We start from the raw sequence: 18639 nt of genomic DNA, 5'->3' as shown, positions 1-18639 counted from the left end.
ATATGTATATATATTAGAACTTTAGTGGCCTCAATAGTTCAACAAACTGTGTCCCTTTCACTTTCCAAAATAGTTTCAATGATCATGATACCCCATTCTTGTTAAAAAAGAACATGAGAATGAGATTATAAAAGTAACTTTCTGTTTGGAGTTGGACACATTTTCAGAGAAATAAATTCTATATGCTTCAAAAACATATATTCCAACCCACAAATATATTTAAATTTACAACAAACTATTGTGGGAATTAATTTGGACTTTTTTGGATGTATTCTTCTGAAAACTGCATAGCCAAGTACTATGCAACCGATGTAAATTGACCTTGGTATTTTACATAGCATAGCCTCTGGATAGTTTTTATCACTGGCCCAGATGGTGTTTGGCCTATGTATTTGAGTGGAATGGTTTATTTTCTCCTTGATGGGTTTCAAATGCACAAGAAAACATTATACCCGTCTATCTGCATTTGAGTAGAATACAAACTGACTAATAGATAAACATTCTGTGTGAAAGTAAATAGCCTTAAAGTATACTGCCTTCACATTCCATTGATCAGCTCAGTCAGCAAAGTTTTCTATATTGTCACTAATGTTCTAAATATTTTGGTGAGAAGCATGCCAGAAGTGTAGAGTATTTCCATTTGTGTCACACATAAGGTCATTATGAACTACCTCTTGAATTTCTATTGATCCTTCTACTGAAGTAGTTTCCTTCACTTCCTTTTTGTCCCTGTTGGAAATGTTACTGCAGTTGTGAAGAAAGAAATTAGGGGCTGTTCAGTAGACTGGCTCAAATCCCCTGGCCAGACGGCAAGAGATTTGGACTGGCTCATTACCTTACCTTCGTTAGTAGCCTTCTCCAAATTCTTAGCAGTCAAAGAGGCCAAGACTATGAAGTCCCATTACTCAGTTGTACCATCACTGATTGTACACATTCAATTCTCAGGATGTGGTATCCCACCCCCACCCCAAGCTCAAGAAAGGATGGTCAGAATAGAGCTCATTATTAGGCTAGTCCATAGACGAGCTCAAAATGCTGCCACGAAGAATCAAAGACTCACAGGAGAGCACTACTTCCTCAAGGGTCAGCCTTATCTCCCTCAACAGATCTTCATTTCTTCAGCATGCCCAATTTCCTAAGAGATCAAATCCTAGTATTCATTAGGCTAAATGAAATTCACACACAACTTCAGCTTCTACCTCAATACATGGATTTTTGACCACTCATAGCTCAAAGGTAATTTTTATGTCATTTAAAGCTAAAAGCCAATATGCATGACGTTATTTTCAGTTTTATAAATGAGTGTAAAACACAATAGTGCAGTCATATATTTGGCATTAACTCTTACTAGCCACAGAAATGTGGGTCAATACTGGATTTTCCAAAGTTGTCTAAATAAGACTGGGTTTGTCAAAACTTGCCAGTTGCTTTCAAGTGAACACAGCATGTTGGCAGAAATGAAATGTGACGTCCAAAAGACTGAAAATAGGTCAGCAGTGTGCAAAAGTAAACTTGTCAGTGAGATCAATATGAACCTACAAGTTAATAGGGATATTAGAATTTCCTTACCATAAGGGATGTTTGCAGGGTAGCGCCAGAACACGACTGTAGTGTTGATTCACTTGTGAAAAGCAGAGGAAGTACTTAAATATTACTTTTTGTATCCTTAATGAAAGGCACTACTTTTTAATATGGAATATTTATATGTAAGAACAGGTTTAATTGATAGAAAATCATAGTAAATTTAATTCTAGTTCATCTGCTCAGTTTTTAGCAAGAAAAATAAGAAAAAAGGGGAGTAATGATCAAGCATCATAAAATCTCAGAAATATGATGTCCTTCATTAGCTTTCTCTATGTTAAGCATTTCAGAGAATTTGACATTGTAGATGAAATCAGTAAAAATAAGAAAAAAGAAATATGGAAGGAAAACAAAACAATAACAGAAAGACCTTTCTTAGGGCTTCTCATTGCATTTATTTAAAGTCTGTAAAAATGTACATCACTTTTTGAATACATAAAATGCCAGTGCTTTGCAACAGTTTTGTTACTGCATCTCTCAACTAAAAAAAAAAATAATAAAATAAAAAATAAAAACAGGAAAAATACATTCAGAAAGCCAGGCTGTCCTGCTTATGCATGGGCAGTGGCTTTGGGAGGCTATGGCCTACTCTGTGTCGGTTCCGAGGCATTGCCGAACATCAGTCAGCTAGCAATGTCAAGTTGCACATAAAGCATTCAAGGGTACAAAGAACAACTTGGGGAGCAGGAAAGGAGTGGGGAACTAAGAAAAATGCTACATATGCTGTTGGAGTTGGGGTGGGCCCAGGTGGAAGTGAGCATGAAGACTGATTTTTTTTGGAAACTAGATTTATAGGAAAAGACGAAAGAAAACAAAGTAACACATTTGGCAAGCTGTATCTGTTGGGGGGTGTGTGTGTGCATGTGTATGTATGCACGTGTGTGTGTGTGTGTGTGTGTGTGTGTGTGTGTCTACTTTCAATTTTCTACTTGACTTTCCAGGAGAAATGTAACAAAACTGAGGTAGAAATGAATGTGGGAGCACTACAGCCCAGAAGATTTCAAAATGAGAAGCAAAAATTGCACTGACAAGAGAGGAGTCCAAAAGGAGGAGGGGGGATGCAGACATATTCTTTGTGGATATATATAAGTTGGTTGGTTGTTTTCTGTATTTGTTTGTTTGTTTGCTTGTTTGTTTTGGCTGTTATCTTCTGCATTCTGTCAAACAGCATGGCAAGCCTATAAGCTAGATTAGTGAAGAGAATGACACCATTTCCAGCAGTTTTCAGGGAGAACTTGCAAACTACCACCACCACCACCATTACCACCTCTGCAGGAAAAAGACAGTCCTAGTTTTTAGGTACTGTGACTTTCAGGGTCCTAAACAGGTCTTGTGGCTGACTGCTCCAGACACTAACACAAACTGAGTAAATAGCTTTCCATTAACCGGTGTACCTTTTAAGAATATTTTCACTTCATTATCAAGGAGCAATGTACGAAGAACTCTTGCAGGTATTGATATAAAGAATTATTCTGCTCTGGTTAATTCCCCATAATTAGTGAAAGAACCTTTTTAAAAAATCCTTCCATTTTTACTTTAAATTGTAAATATTCAGTTGTATCACGCATCAGTATTTTTCCGGATACATTCAAAGTAATTTTCCTTGCTATTTTCCAATTGTTGAGGTAAACATACATTTTAATATAAAGTAACATTGAAGCCTATCCCATTACTCTCAGCAGTACATAGTGCTTTCAACACATTCCTTTGAGGTACTGTACAAAACACAATCACTTTCCTGAGTTTTTGCAGACAAGAACATTAAAAGAAATGAACTGCAGAAATTAAGGTCCAGATTACCGTTACCCTGTTTTACCTGTTCTTAGCTTAATACTGCAGAACAGACAGGATTGAGGAATACTGTTGCTCTTAAAATGGCAAAAATCTGGTTTTCTGTCGAAACACAACCGTTCATCTCTTTAGTCCAATAATGTTTGAAGTTAAAGCTCTTTATATTAGCACATGCCACCAATGTAATTGTGAGGCAAACAAAAAATAAAGCACCACTCCAGGCACTTGACAGCAACTAAATCTCGAGAACAGCAGAATGGAATCAACACACGAGGTTCACGTCCTTCTGAAATCAACACACTTGCACCTTGCTCCTTGGTGAGTGTTGTCTAGCTTGAACCGAACTGAGCATCGGCAGATGCTTTCTGTCATCTGGGGCTTTCACATCCGAAGGTCTGATTGGATGCCTTCTTCCACCAAATCTACCCTGACTCGAAAGATGCAACTTAATCGTCTTCTTCCCCAGTACCCTTTGCGATTTAAACACTACTGGAAAGGGGCTCTATACCCTATGTAGCAGGCTTTATGTGTGTGTGTGCGCGCCAACATTCATCACATTTTTTTTTAAAAGAAGTTATCACTGACTGCAACCAAACATTTTGTTCCATTCAACATACATATCAAGCTCTTTTTGAGATATGCTAGGCTGAATCTTGCAGAAAGCATTTTCAAAGTCTTGATACGTAACCGGCCTCAACTGGCTGGGCATAATGGCTGAAAGGTCTGTGGCTGGCATGGCATGGAGGGGGCCCACCACTGCTTCCTGACACAGATGAGCCACGTCTAGCCCAGAAAAGCCTTCTGTGCGCTGGACGAGCAGTGCAAACTCCTTGTCATTGAGACAGTAATTGTGCTGTGAGAGCAGTTGCACTATTATCTGGTGCCTCGCTGTGCTGTCAGGAAGTGGGATTAAAAGTCGTTTCATGAAGTACCTCCGAAGAGATTCGTCTATCTCTTCTGGTTTACTGGTGGCACAGATCACTATGATTTGGTCCTCAGCCGACGTTAGCACAGTGTCCAGCTGCATCAGAAATTCGGTTCTCATCCGACTGACTGGACTGTGTTCCTCACTCACTTGAGAGGAGAGAAGCATGTCAATGTCACTGACAAAAATCACTGAGGGCTGACGACATCTGGCCACGAGGAAAGAGGCGTGGATAATTTTTTCTGCTTCTCCTAACCACTTGGCAATAAGTCCAGAACCGGCGATTTTGAAAAACGTGGCCCCCAGCTGACTAGCTATGCATCTGCCCAATAATGTTTTGCCTGTTCCCCGAGGTCCAAATAAAAGGATGCTCCGAGGTAAGGCCGTCAGTCCACTGAACGCGTCTGACCTCAACACAGGCCATAAAACCTCCTCTTTAATGACAGCCTTTACCAGGTCGAGACCTGCGATGTCATTCCAGTCCACTGGCGGTCCTTGGGTGATAATCTCATTGGTTACCAGGTCAATGAGGTGTGTGTCTGTATTCTTCAGTTGCTCGTCCACGGAGTGGTTGGCTGAGGTAGCTGCACGGAGTCCAGGGCCTTGCATGGGGTGAGAGAGGAGCTGCCTGTGCTCCTCCCCGTGCTCGCTCATCACTGGCGACGTGTACTTCCCAAAGGATTCACTGGATCTTGATCCCAATGAATTTTTAGCAGTACTGTAGGAGGGAGGGGTCAGAGCCCTACTGGACTGGCTGCTGAATTTCCTTTGCTGTTCAGAGGACATTAGCTGCTTCGTTGGCTTAAATGCTAAGGATGATGTTTCAGCACTTCTGTCAAAGCCATTCCCCCGATTTGAGTTTGAAATGCTGCTGTCGGACATTCTGTACATAGGACTCTGTGTAGATCTCTGTTGGCCATAGCTGTAATTTCCATAACTGGAGTCCATGTCTCCTTGCCCTGCCATATAGAAAGCTTTCCTTTTGAGAGAACTTGCCGAACTGTTTGTCAGAGCCGAGGGTGCGATCGGTGTCAAACCGTGACCCTGGTAGGTGTAGCCAGGAACAGTGGTGGGGGGCAGGGGTGTGGGAGCAGGAATTCCTGAAGGCAGATATGCGGAAGGAGGAGGGGGCGCACCCCCAGGACTATACCCCGATCCCACAGCAGTCTGAGGAGGATAGCTAGCAGAGGGGTAGCTGTAACTGGAAAGGTTAGAGGTCCCATTGTAGCCTGGGACCAGGGCTGGTGGCGGAGGAGGTGGTGGTGGCGGCTGTAGGAGCCCAGAGCTATGCAGAGGAGAAGGATGAGGTGAAGGAAGTGCAGGTGCTGGCTGGCTACTGTAAGTAGAATGCAAATACGAGCCGTTGTATCCTGGGGCATATTCCTGAGATGGGAGCCCTGTATGCAGACTAGGTACAGTGTGGCTTCCACAGGTACTACTCGAATAACTAGGTTCTGTCAGGTTGCTGGCCACCCCAGGAGAGCTCCCTATACTTGCAGAGACATCTGCTGGAGGGAGGGCTGAACTGACTCCAGCTTTGCTGGCAGTGATAACATCCGGAACACAGTTCATGGGATAAACAGCGTCGGAATTCAAGGAAGGCTGCCAGGGTTCACTTTCATTCTTCCGACCATTCACTAGTCCCGATGGTGCATCTGAGTAGTTGCTGAGTACGGGTCGGTCCACAGGGCCTTCCAAAATGCCAGAATACTTCTCTGCATATTTTTTTAGTAGGTTGGATGCCGTCAGAGCAGATATGTCGTCGTTTGCCCAGGCGTACTGGTAGGTGCGCTGCAAATGACCTCTGTAAGCTTCAACTTTGTGGGCAGGGGACCGAGTGGTGGAGGTGATGTCAAAGTGCTGTTCGGGCCACTGGGCGTGCTCCGGCGTCCACTGCATCTTCAAGCCTGAAGATTTAGGGGGAGAAGGTTAATTTATTTAGATACTCATCAGAACTATTAAAGCTTTTCCACCCAACTTCTTTTGTTACCCATTATTTTCTACCAACGATAGTGACGTTATAAGGATTTCCACAGTTTATAACACCTAGGATGGTCTCTACCATGCATACATCTGGAAAAGGGACTGAATTTCAGTCCTGGACAAAAAGTAAACGGAATTTAAAGGAAAACTCTGTAGAAGACCTACAGTTTTTTCATTCTTGAGTAATAAGCAAATTTATTTCTGCTAAGCCCATGGAGTTACTTGCTACACACACACAGAAACACACATATATATATATATATATGTACACACACATCCCTGCCAAATTAGAATTCAATCACTGGTTCTCACACTATAATATGCATACATTTTAAACATCTAGCTCATGATAGTATTAACATATGCCATATCTAGCTATCCTGCCTCTTCACACCACAGTTTCTGTTTTATATTTTAACCAATATAAAAATGAGACACAGCTGACAGATCACATCTAGGATACCTCTCTTATTTGGTACTGAACACCTAGTTAGCACAGTATAATGCTCCCTGTGCAGAACAATATGACACAGACATAGCAGGTCATTCCATAATCCAACTCTCATCTAAAGTGGTCCATGACAGTTTCAAATCTGCTTCGTGGAGTGCAGCAAAGCAATCTCCCAGGCAGCGCTCCATCGCTTTCATCACACAAAGCCTACAACTCGGTATGAATTACAACTGGCTCCTTTCTGCCTCTCAGTTCTGTTGTTGAAACTCTGAAAAAAAAAAAACAAAAACAAGCATCACTTGTCTGTCGGTCTTCTAGCTAGTGTTCTCCTTCCGTCTGTTATCATCGTTCCCTCTGCCTTACAGCTTCCAAGGTACTAAGAGGGGAGAATATATATATATTCATATATATTTATGAAGACAGTAAGGGGGAGATAGGAAAGAAGCAGGTAAAAGGGAAGATAAAAGCACAGAGAATCTGGATTCTGACTCTTTACACTTATGTGTAGTGGCATATACTCAAACAGTACAACCAGAAAATGAGATGCTACGTGTATGTAACTCTATCATCTGCTACTAAGTGAAGCAAGGTGACTATGTAGCCAACTATACAGGACTGTTTTTCTCATTTAAGAGAAAATAGAAAGCAAGGACTTCCCTGGTTGTCCCAGTGGTTAAGAATCCACCTTGCAATGCAGGGAATGCAGGTTTGATCCTTAGTTGGGGAACTAAGATCCCATACTCTGTGGGGCAACTAAGCCTGAGCAGCACAACTGCTGAGCCTGCATGCCACAACTAGAGAATCTGTGCATGGCGATGAAAGATCCTGAGTGCAGCAACTAAGACCCAACGCAGCCAAATAAATAGATAAAAATATGAAGCAGAGTTAGAGAATCGTTTGAATTTTACAATTTACAGAGAGACCTTAGACACTACCTTACTTCCCACATTAGGGAACCAGCACCCAAAGGGATTTATAATGTACCCTTGAGGACTCTCATATACTTAGTTACAGAAGAGCACTGGAACCCTGTTCTATTTCCCAGTGCTGACTCCTCCTAATCTCTTCTTGATTGGAACACTTCCTATTCTGATACAGCTATATTAAGCAGGCTTCCTTAATCTCCTTTGTATTACCCTAAGTGAATTTTGCAAACTCTCTTGTGCCCTCTGGCAGCGATTCCTTGATAAGGAGGAGGTCTGGTCTAAATGAAGCATCTGTGGCATCAGCTCCCTTCTGAATTACCGCAGTCTATGTTGACAGCTCCTACCCCCTTATGCTTTCCTCCTCCAACCCCTTTAGCTCTTCATTACCTGACTCTGGCTTCTGACACGGCCAGCTTTGACTTACTGAGCTAAACTGAACATAGCACAGAGTTTGGTAACAGAATGGCATGTTGATTCCCTTCTGACTCCCTCTTCCTTGTTTGCAAAACCACTGCACCAGACACTGGAAGTTAATTAGCAGGATGATGCTGTGCTAATTGTGTTAATTTACAAGGTTTTAGTCAAAGAGAATCATGCCAGGGCTGGCTCTGCTGTCATGCTTCCGACTTAATGATTAAGAAATACTGAAAACAAGGTGGGAAGGATTGCAGTAATTACACAATAAAGGAATAAAGTAACAGGATTCATTTGCAAATATATTTTACTGCAATTGTACTCATTTGCATTTGGATTTTAAAAAAGGATCCATGTAGATATTCATTTGCAAATCACCATCTCAGTTAAATTAAATCTGAATGCTGCACTGTATAACTTAATCAAGCTTCATATATTTGAATATATAATGAATTTTTTAGTAAAAAAATCTAAATACCTTACTTCTCTTGTACACATAATAGATTCTTTACTTTTCTTCATCTCTCCCGAAGTAATCATGTTTCTCTTTTAAAACTGTATTTTAAAAAATAATCTCATCAATTGGAAAGAATATATTATAAAGTCCTGATAAAGTGTAGCTTGCATCATTTCACTTAAGAGGAACTCTGGGTTGTGTTGGGGGGAGGGGGGCGGTGCAGGGGAGTCTTCTAGGAAGAACTAAAGTGATATTCTTAATTGTTTCTGCTTTCTCAATCATTACTTTTTAAGGGGGAGGAAAACACACCGCAAAATGGGTGAAATGACCGAGACCACACTTAAAGGGGAAAAGATGCAATTTTAATGAAGCAGCATTTCAGGAATCATACTTTCATTAAATTCAACTGGAAATTATTAAGAGCAAATCACCAGGAACCAATCGCAAGTAATCAGTATCTAAATTCTTCTAGTGTCATGGGATTTACTTTCAAGCCTTATAAAAACGAGAGAATATTAATGTGACTGTAATGTAGAACTGTCTAGAAGACCTACAAATTCATTAGTCCTGTAAATTATTTCCAGGGACTTTCTCTTAGGATTTTTTTTTTCCTTAAAAGATTATCAAAATACAGAGTTGAGAAAACAAGAAAACACATATGCTATGAGTAGGAATTTGATTAGATTGATACAGAAGAAATACGAATAAGTATCTTGAAAATAAGGTCTCAAAAATAATTTAGGAGTCACAGGCAATGGAATTTTTTTCACAAACACAACACACACACACACCCATAAAAGGTCTGGCTTCTTTTCAGTTAGCTGAGCTAAGCCATTATTGGCATTATTCAACAAACATACATAAAAAACATGATTTTTTCTATTAAAAAAGTGTCTATTTTTTAAAAAATGAGACCACTTTAGCTTTAGAGTAATTATTTTAAAAAATAAACAAAAAGGGCAACTTTCACCTCCACTGGGCTTAAAATTTCCCTTGTGAATTAATCATTTGTAAAATATATGCACAAGTTTTTTGGTAAGTTATAGTCACTGTGAAAGACAGGAATATAAAATTTAAATAAAACAGGTTGGCCATTTTCACTGGGTAGTAAAATGCATAGTTGAACTGCATAGTTTCACTCTAGCAAAAATAATTAAATTTCTTAAGATTTCTACTTCATCTGAAATTAAGCAAAAATCCTATCAAAATTATTTATGTGGAACAATTACTAGATACACCACTGCCTTTTGATTCTCATGCTATTTTTGGATGTGCTTACCAAGATAATTGAAAGTTTATTTATTGATTCATACTAAATAACAACCTAATAAGCAAGGCTGCAAAAGTTAAGATTGAGCTTCCATTAAATAACCTTAAGAGAACAGAATTATTCACATCCCCTGAAACATGAGTATTTATTGTACTTTAAAATCATTAATAGCATTTGAAAGTACAAATTAATAGCTAAACCATAAACTAGTTCCGGATCTTAGTAGGAGCTCAAGAAGCCCAGTGTTCAGGAGACTGTCCTGATCTATAGGAGCACAAAGAACTTTTTCCTCAGTTTCTTGAATTTTAATACTAATTAGAAATAGAACTCGGAGAAGGCAATGGCAACCCACTCCAGGACTCTTGCCTGGAAAATCCCATGGACGGAGGAGTCTGGTAGGCTGCAGTTCATGGGGTCGCGAAAAGTCATGAAAATGAAACTTCTTTTCATTGTCATTATTGTTCTATTTATTTGTGGTGATAGTTCTGATGTGCAGTGGAAGAAAAATGTAGAGCCAAATGTTCTTTAAACAAACTATCACACTCCCTTTGATTACACTGCTGTTATCTGTAAAAAGTAGCACACGCGTGTCATTTAACTTGGCACCCAAATAATAAGATGGGTTTTAAAAAAGCTTTTATATGGTTCTCTTTGGAACATGAAGAGAAAAGCCTCAGAAACAATACTATTTTAATGTTATTAGAAACAGGACTCCAGCACAGTAACTCCCACTGCTGTCTAGAAATAGCTTAATAGGAACAATAAAAATTCAGAAAACAGTGGAAAGTAAGAAAAACAGTTCAAGATAATTGAAGAATTGTTCCAAAACATCAATTTTTATTTTTGAAAATATTATAAAATTCTTAAGAAAACAGCTGGCAAATTTCACAATGCAATGTGTTTGTTTTTAAAATATGTAATAGAAAACTGCTTTTAAGATACCTTAACATAAGTGTTCACAAGGATGACAGATACTATAGTATAAAGCCTAAGCATTTTGTTATTTTATTGTAATAGGATGAATTTATGTATATATAATTGAACAAGTCTGTATTTCCCATAAAACTGGTCCATTTGGATAACATTTTCCATTCTTATCATTACTGAGCATTTTATAACTTAGATTTAATTACTAAAAAGTTGCTGCCTCATTGCTTTATTTCTTCTATTTTACTCTTTAATTAGTTTGAAACAAAACAACGGTGGCATCCTTAAAAGTTTTGTCATAGCTTCAAAATGATAAAGAAACTGTTACACAGAAAAATGAAGGACATAAAAACAACTTGGAGAATAGGAGGAAATTGGGGATAAAAAACCAGGTCTTCTAGAAAGCATTTTTAGCACACATTCCTGGAAATATTAATCTAAGTCTGCCCCACCCCCACTCCTAACATACGTCTGCTACTCAAAGTTCACAAGGTCTGTAAAAGCTGTTCTCTTCTCCAAGGTTCCCACAGGGTAATTCTGGCCGTTAGGGACTCTGTCTTCATTTGCAGGTTTTCTCAGACTTCCTAAGGGCAGGCACCTGAGGCAAACACCTGCAGGCACGGCAGGCTTGCTCTAAAAGCTGCACGGCGCTCACACAGGCCTGCACGACATCCTCACACCTACTACACTCCTTTGGGCTACTGTACTTCTGAACCTTTCATTATCATTTAAAAAAAAAAACAAAAAACTGGACACTATACTTACCAAGATTCTCTCTAGAAAACAAACACTACTGGTGTAAATACAATAAAGTAATTATTAGCCTAATAATAATTAGGCTCCTTAGCCTAATAATACAACAGATTCATCATCTGCTATGTAGGAAATGGCAGAACTAACACAGAACATTCAAAATTTCAAGTAGACAGTAGCAAATACATTCACTAAATAATGAGGCATCTGAGACATAAAGGACAGACGTTTTGTCACAGTGGGGGAAGGAGAGGGTGGGATGATTTGAGGGAGTAGCACTGAAACATATGTATTACCAGATGTAAAAGAGACAGCCAGTGGAAATTTGCTGTATGATGCAGGGAACCCAAAGCTGGTGCTCTGTGACACCCTAGAGGGGTGGGGTGGGGAGGGAGATGGGAGAGTGGTTCAAGAGGGAGGGGCACATGTATGCCTAACGCTGATTCATGTAGATGTAGGGCAGAAACCATCACAATACTGTATCATGCAATTATTCTCCAATTGAAAAAAAAAAAATAGTTTGAGAGGGGGACTATAAACTTCCTGGTACTGAAAACTGGCTCCATGCAGTATCGACTTGCCTTGATCCTTCAAGGGAAGTAATGACCAATTGAAATGTCCCGCAGACTAAGAGCATTCTGCTTTTGTGTACCCACCCTCATAAGCCAAGAGGCCAACACAGCAGTATCTAGTATGACCCATCCTAATCTATTTGATCTGAAATCTTCCTTAGTCCATTTCCTAGTAAGTCTTAGACTGAAAATGTGATGTCATATTTAAAAGTAGTATCAAGTGAAAAGTGAAGAGTACAAACACAGAAATATACATTATCCTTAATCGATTTAAATAGGTTCCATCTTTAGAACACCAAAATGAAAAGTCCTTTATAAACTGAATATGATATAGGAACTGTACATCTTAATTAGTCAACAAATTGAGGGTCCACTATGTGTATAAAGCCTTGTGGTTCAATGCTAAGAAATTAAATCAAAGGGATCCATTTACCAGACAATAAACTTTTCCAGCTTTCTGCATTCTTTACAATTTCACATTCTAATGTCTCTTAAACTTGGATTTTAGAGATTAGGGGATCTTTCTAATGACCTAGTCCCCAGTCCAGACAGCCTCCGCTATAGTTCAGGACTTCACTTGTCCTGGAGTACTGTGAGGTTGAATACTATCTAACACAGTATTTTATTTGGAGGCATTACTGGATTGTTGGGATAGAATGGACTGGAGAAAACATAAAGGTCCTAGAATTTTGTCTGAAGAGTGAATATCCTGAGCTTGAAAATCAGACCACTGGCCCTGATCCATGCCTTCACTTATTTGTTCTAATCTTGGTGAAATCATGTAAGTATATTATACTCACTTTTTTCAGCCATTAAATATAGATAATAATGGTATCATATACCTTATCAGGGGGCTTCCCAGGTGGTACTAGTGGTAAAGAACCCATCTGCCAATGCAGGAGCCGCAGGAGAAAAGTGGGTTCTATCCCTGGGTCAGCAAGATCCCCTGGAGAAGGGCACCGGCAACCCACTCCAGTATTCTTGCCTGGGGAATCCCACGGATAGAGGACCTTGGCAGGCTGCAGTCCACAGGGTCGCACAGAGTCAGACAGGACTGAAATGACTGAGCACACATGCACATACACCTTACTGGATTGTTACTAAGGTTACCTAAAGCAGGCAGTATTTGTGAAAATTGTTTCCAACTGTGACCTGCTACACAAGTGTTTCTTGTTATGCATTTATTTTTGAAAAAGCCAGAGATGAATTAAACAGAAAACAAACCAAAACTGACTGGACAGAAGAAAAACTAAAATGACTCCTAGAATTTATAAATCACTTTTTCTTCAACTTCTGGACAGCTACTGAAAAGGGAATTTTCCACTGGGTATGTTGGTTGTAAGAAAGGTACAGAAATTCTTTCGTACTCAGCAAAACACAGGACATGATCTTCTTAATCAAAAAGATGTCAAAAATTCAAACTGTTGTATAGTATTTATTCTTAATGGTGTTTGTGACTCACTGTGGAGACCACGAGTAAGAAACAACAGAGGTTTAAAACCAGTTAAGGATGATCTCACAACCCACAGTCCGAAAATAAGATATTCTAATTATATAGCAATACTGTCAAAGATTTTTCTCTTTAAATCACATTTTCATACCTCAAGACTCCAAATTATAATACAGTTTGCAGCAAATTACTCCCTCCCCCTACTATACCTCATTTGCATAAAGCAATACTTTTTAAAACTCACAAAGGCATTTATGGCTAAATGGTCCTTAGTAAATATAGTTTAAATACTTCACCATCCAATATAGAGAAATTGCTACCTGACAGCAAGAAGGCAGCATGTAATCTGTAACTATGTTTTGTTTGGCCAGTCCAGAGTTTTAAAAATCAGTCAACTTTATAATAAAAGAAACTGTATTTCCACATATTCCACTTTTTCAAGACAAGCTGATTGATCTTATAAGCCTAGATCTCATTCTTGCCTGGCAACCATTGGCCAAATCTGAGGTCCCTCTAGACACGGCATGCCCCCTCTACTTTGTCATGACGCTCCAACTTCCTATTACGACATCAGATATTTCTACAGTATCTGCTGGCCACATAAGCAGTTAAAATTATGACTTCACTCTGAGGCTTCAAGCTTCAGTTTTTCCACTTAAGTACATTTTCTTGAAAACCAGCAAGTATAGTACTTTAAAACTTAAAAAGTAGTGCCTTTAAATTTTTTCCAAATTCTTTTTATTCGCTGCATTCCTGCCCTCCCACGCAAAGCACAGGGAAAATATTTGGTATTTTCCTTGCTGATTCAGTGTCACGAGTACAACAGTGTAAAATGAGAAATGATTTCTTAACAACACTGGTCTCCAGACTGCTGCGATTTCCGTGTTCACCCCTCTGCTTTTGCTTTGATTTGTTAGATACTTTTTCTAGTTGTTTTCCACATCAGTCTCCACCATTCCTAATATGCTCCCCGAATATGCCATAGGTTCTGATTCCACAAACCGATACTTCATTTAATAGTAATAGTCAATTATAACTCCTGGTACAACTTTTGAGACTTTAAGTTACTCCAAACTTATGCTACTTAATTCTTATAGGAATTTGTTGGGTAGATGATACCTGGATAAGCAACTGATCTTATTCTGTATGTCATCATTTGGGGCTTTAAAAGCAAGTATTCAATATTACAAGCATCATGACTTGGACTAGAATGGCATAGACCCTGTTCTTCAATTAAATTTGTGAGTAGCTTATGATCTGAATCAGTTTCCCTAAAATGCATTAAATTTTATTCACGGCAACAAAATATTTACTCATCAAAATGTGACAAAGTATAAAAATATTTATTTGCCAATATTTCATAATGAGGTTGAAACTTGGTATGCATGGGTCTCATAGGTCATCATTTTTAACATTCAAGACATATATATAAGAGAACGACTGCATTTATGAGGATGAATGCATAAGCACTTATGCAAAGCAAGTTACATTGATGACAGAAATATCACTTTTAGGCCACCAGTCCTGTGTTCAATACATTAGCAAGACAGACAGCCTAATACCTGAAGCAAATCAAAAAGAGAAGAATTGTTGGTTGTTCAGCTGCTGAGTTGTGTCTGACTCTTAACGACCCCATGGACTACAGCGTGCCAGGCTTCCCTATCCTTCAACAATTCTTCTATCTTAAATAAGGCCCACAAGAAAGCAAGGGCAGAAACTGAGAGAGAAATTAGGAGGCTAGTACTTAGCTTCAGGTGAGGGATCCCGGGAGCATGGACGAGGGTTAGTACAATTTAAATAAATAATTATTCTTCTCCTGTGAGGGTCATAAAATTTCCCATACTCAAAAGTATTCAAGTGAACATACAATCACACTCACATAAAATCCATATATTTTAAAATTGTAGTTTAGATTTGTGGGTTTTCCTCTTTGCAGGGGGTAGTTTTACAAAAGCATATGTGTATAAGTTTTTGAATAATTATCTAAATCAAGTAAAAAGCAGTGTCCAAATATCCTACCATAATTATGTGCAAAAGAATGCACAACTATGTGTATACACACAATTTAAAATATACAAGTGATTCATACTCTGAATCTTAGTACTTAGTGTCAGGTGCTATCAACTATTGCAAGGGGAATAGTTTGAGGGTTAGTGGGTAAGAGGACTGATATTCCCCTGTTGAATCAGATGTAATCTTGTTTATTCTACTTCTGTGAATGATTTTAGACAATTTTAATCACTTTAAATAGTGCTTTGTAGTTAACCTTTAAAGTTGTTACTTTATGGCCTTTCATTACTCATTCTGTCTCTCCCCTTTTTCCATGTACGTTTTCAATCCATTAGGCCATCTACCCTTCCCCCGCTCCGGTTCTTTTTGTCATACTAAGACCATCAGGACACACCACATCTGTCCATAGGGACTGCCAGGGCTAATGAATATGTATGCTCTGTGTCACAACAGAGCACTCCCCTTGTTCTGCAGTATCAACCCTCTTAAGTGTGTAAATAACAGGTGAGCTGTAGCGTGCAGGGATAAATGGGGTTAACACAACCTGAAAGCCCCATGCTAGATTCACAGTATCCAGCCTGTATGACTGATCCAGAAAGAGAAAGCTAAACGCCGCAAGTACTGTGCATTTCCTATGTGTTCTGAATATTTATTTTAAAAAAGGACTCTGCTGAGATAACATTACCATCATCCTAAAAGTCTGAGGTAATTTTAGTTGATTCTCCAGATACTCTTGTGCCATATAAAATAAATTTGCACTTTTAATTAACACAAACCAGGCATGGTACCAATCTTGAATTATGACATGCCTGGTTAATGTCCTTCTTCACACTGCTAAAATGTTATGCTAATCGTTATGTGTACGTAGTGCTATTTGTAAATAGTTATTTGCATGTGTCTATTCTATTTCAAGTATATATAAGTCCAAAGCTCAATTTAGTTATATTTAAGCTGAACTACATTCATTTTTGCCCAATATACCATACTGACAGAGGTCAGTAAACAAGTTCAGAATCTCCCAAGCCCCATGACCTTGTGTAAGATGGAATTTGCATTTAACCTCTTTTTGTGTTCCTCTGAAACCTTGCTCTAAAAAAGACAGTTTACATAAAACAAAATAAATTATTAAGACTACTTTAATTTGGCGGTCTCTGTCATGTAATTAGACAAAGGAGTAAAAATACTCTTTACATATAGGTATACAACTCCAACCATTCTCCTTAAAAACTCGTCACTTAAGGTGACTCTAAAGTGTGCAAAGCCCAGACAAAATTTGTTTAGATTACTTAGGCATTTTTCTCTTTTTGACAATCCGTGCATTAATTTTTAATGGAATAGCAAAATAGTGCCTTGGACTTTGATAAAAATATTCTATAGTCAGGGCTGAGTGACACAGTACATTAATTCAGTGTCCTTCACTCCTGGGACCTGTGTATAATTTAGTCCAGCCTGAAGAAAATAACTTTAATCTGAAGGCAATGGAAAGCAACACATGAAATGAGTTTTGGTAGGTTTAGTGTTGTTTTGTCCATATAAGACAACATATGCAGATAAACTGCTACAGAATACAACCAACATGGTCAAGGATTGAAAGTGAAGAGCTCTTAGTAACAACAGTAGTTTCCTCTCTTCTCCATTCTCCCTACCTGGCCCAATTCTATGGTTTGGCGAAAAAAAAATCTGAGTACCATCACCATCTATAATTCTGATGCTCTCATTTCCAGATAAACAGAACACTGTTAAAGTGCAGTGTGAATGACGGTCCAGTCTTTAGCACTATTGGCTCTTCCTTTTGTAAAAAACAAAGAATGCTGCATCATGAAACAGACACGGAAGAAAGGGTTATAGCATCCTTAAAGAAACTGGCATTTCCTTTCCTAGAGGGGGTGTCCAACAAAGTAATCCTCGGGGAAAGCTAACAATAGAAGGTACTACAAAAAAAGAAATTGTTTCTTCAGATTCCATCTTAAGTGCATTCTCCATGGCAATATTCAACTGCATCGTTTCATCTACTGTTAGTATACACAAGGTCACTGTGATTAAAAAAAAAAAAAAGAAAAAGTTTAGGTTTTGACTAAACTGAATAAATGGTTGATCCACTGGCATTTATCACATGAAATACAGATCCCTCTTTTTTGCTTATAAGTAAGAAAGAGTCGCTCTGTTGTGTCCTACTTTTGTGACCCCATGGATGTAGCCCAGCAGGCTCCTTTTGTCCATGGAATTCTGTAGGCAAGAATACTGGAGTGGGTTGCCATTTCCTTCTCCAAGGGATCTTCCCGACCCAGGGACTGAACCCTGGTCTCCTGCATTGCAGGCAGATTCTTTACCACTGAGCCAACAGGGAATCCCCTTTTGCTCATAAATTCTACTTTATTCCCAGTCCAACTCTATCCCATTATGAATAAACACAGCTTACTTTAATATAGAAGTGAAATGTAAGGTTGCTCTCAACCAGTCAACAGAATTCAAAGCTGTTAATGATGTTACTTCTATACGGTGAACACTATTCTATAATTTTAAACTTCTTACTGATGATAATGAACTATTTTATTGGCCTCAGTTTTGCATACGCTCTAATATTTGCTAATAATTTTAAGGAAAAGGAAGTTATTTTCCCAGTCATATTTATAAATTAGCAGATAATTTGAAAGAAATTTAATTCAAAATTTGTTAGTTTTAGTTGCTTGTGTTAAAAGAGTAAATAAGTCAAATCTTCCTGTTACCTCTTCAAATAGTGTACATCCTATTTACCCAAAGTTTCTAAACCACAGGAAAACTAGAACCCAGCAGATGATACAGGTAGGTTATAGAGGAAAATCAAATCTAGGCACTTGTATATGTGTGCTCAACTATTCTGTCTATAGTTGTGGAAAGGATATAGAGAAAATGGGGATGATGACAGAGAAGAAAAAAATTTTTTAAAATGCTTTTATCCTAAAAATGATCTATTTCATTATTTATAATCTGAGTCCAAAGCACATTCTGTTATTTAACTAGGATGTACACATAATATTTTAATCCAATATAAGTACCACTTAAAAGTTTTTTTTTAGCTATATATTTATTTTTGGTTTGAATCAAGTCATACATTTCAAAAAATTTCCATAGTTAATAAAAATTAAAAGT

General features: G+C 38.5%; 1 protein-coding gene across 4 annotated transcripts in view; it reads right to left on the bottom strand.

Moving 5' to 3' along the window:
- Positions 1-405: 405 nt before the first annotated feature.
- Positions 406-18639, bottom strand: part of FIGN (fidgetin, microtubule severing factor) — a 129571-nt gene continuing 111337 nt past the window's right edge. For 2 of the 4 annotated variants that reach the window (XM_025275818.3, XM_006073989.4), the window contains one exon: positions 406-6204. In XM_025275818.3, the coding sequence (XP_025131603.2) occupies positions 3950-6196 (2247 nt within the window). In that variant the 5' untranslated portion in view covers positions 6197-6204 and the 3' untranslated portion in view covers positions 406-3949. Of the gene's footprint in view, positions 6205-6743; positions 7000-12892; positions 12951-18639 lie in introns of those variants that run through there. The other 2 variants (XM_044934598.2, XM_006073987.4) reach the window with 2 other exon arrangements.

The sequence above is a fragment of the Bubalus bubalis genome, chromosome 2 (genome assembly GCF_019923935.1).
Source record: "Bubalus bubalis isolate 160015118507 breed Murrah chromosome 2, NDDB_SH_1, whole genome shotgun sequence".
Classification (NCBI taxonomy): Eukaryota; Metazoa; Chordata; class Mammalia; order Artiodactyla; family Bovidae; genus Bubalus; species Bubalus bubalis.
Note: the sequence above shows the minus strand (reverse complement) of the source record. Positions and strands in the feature narration are given on the sequence as shown.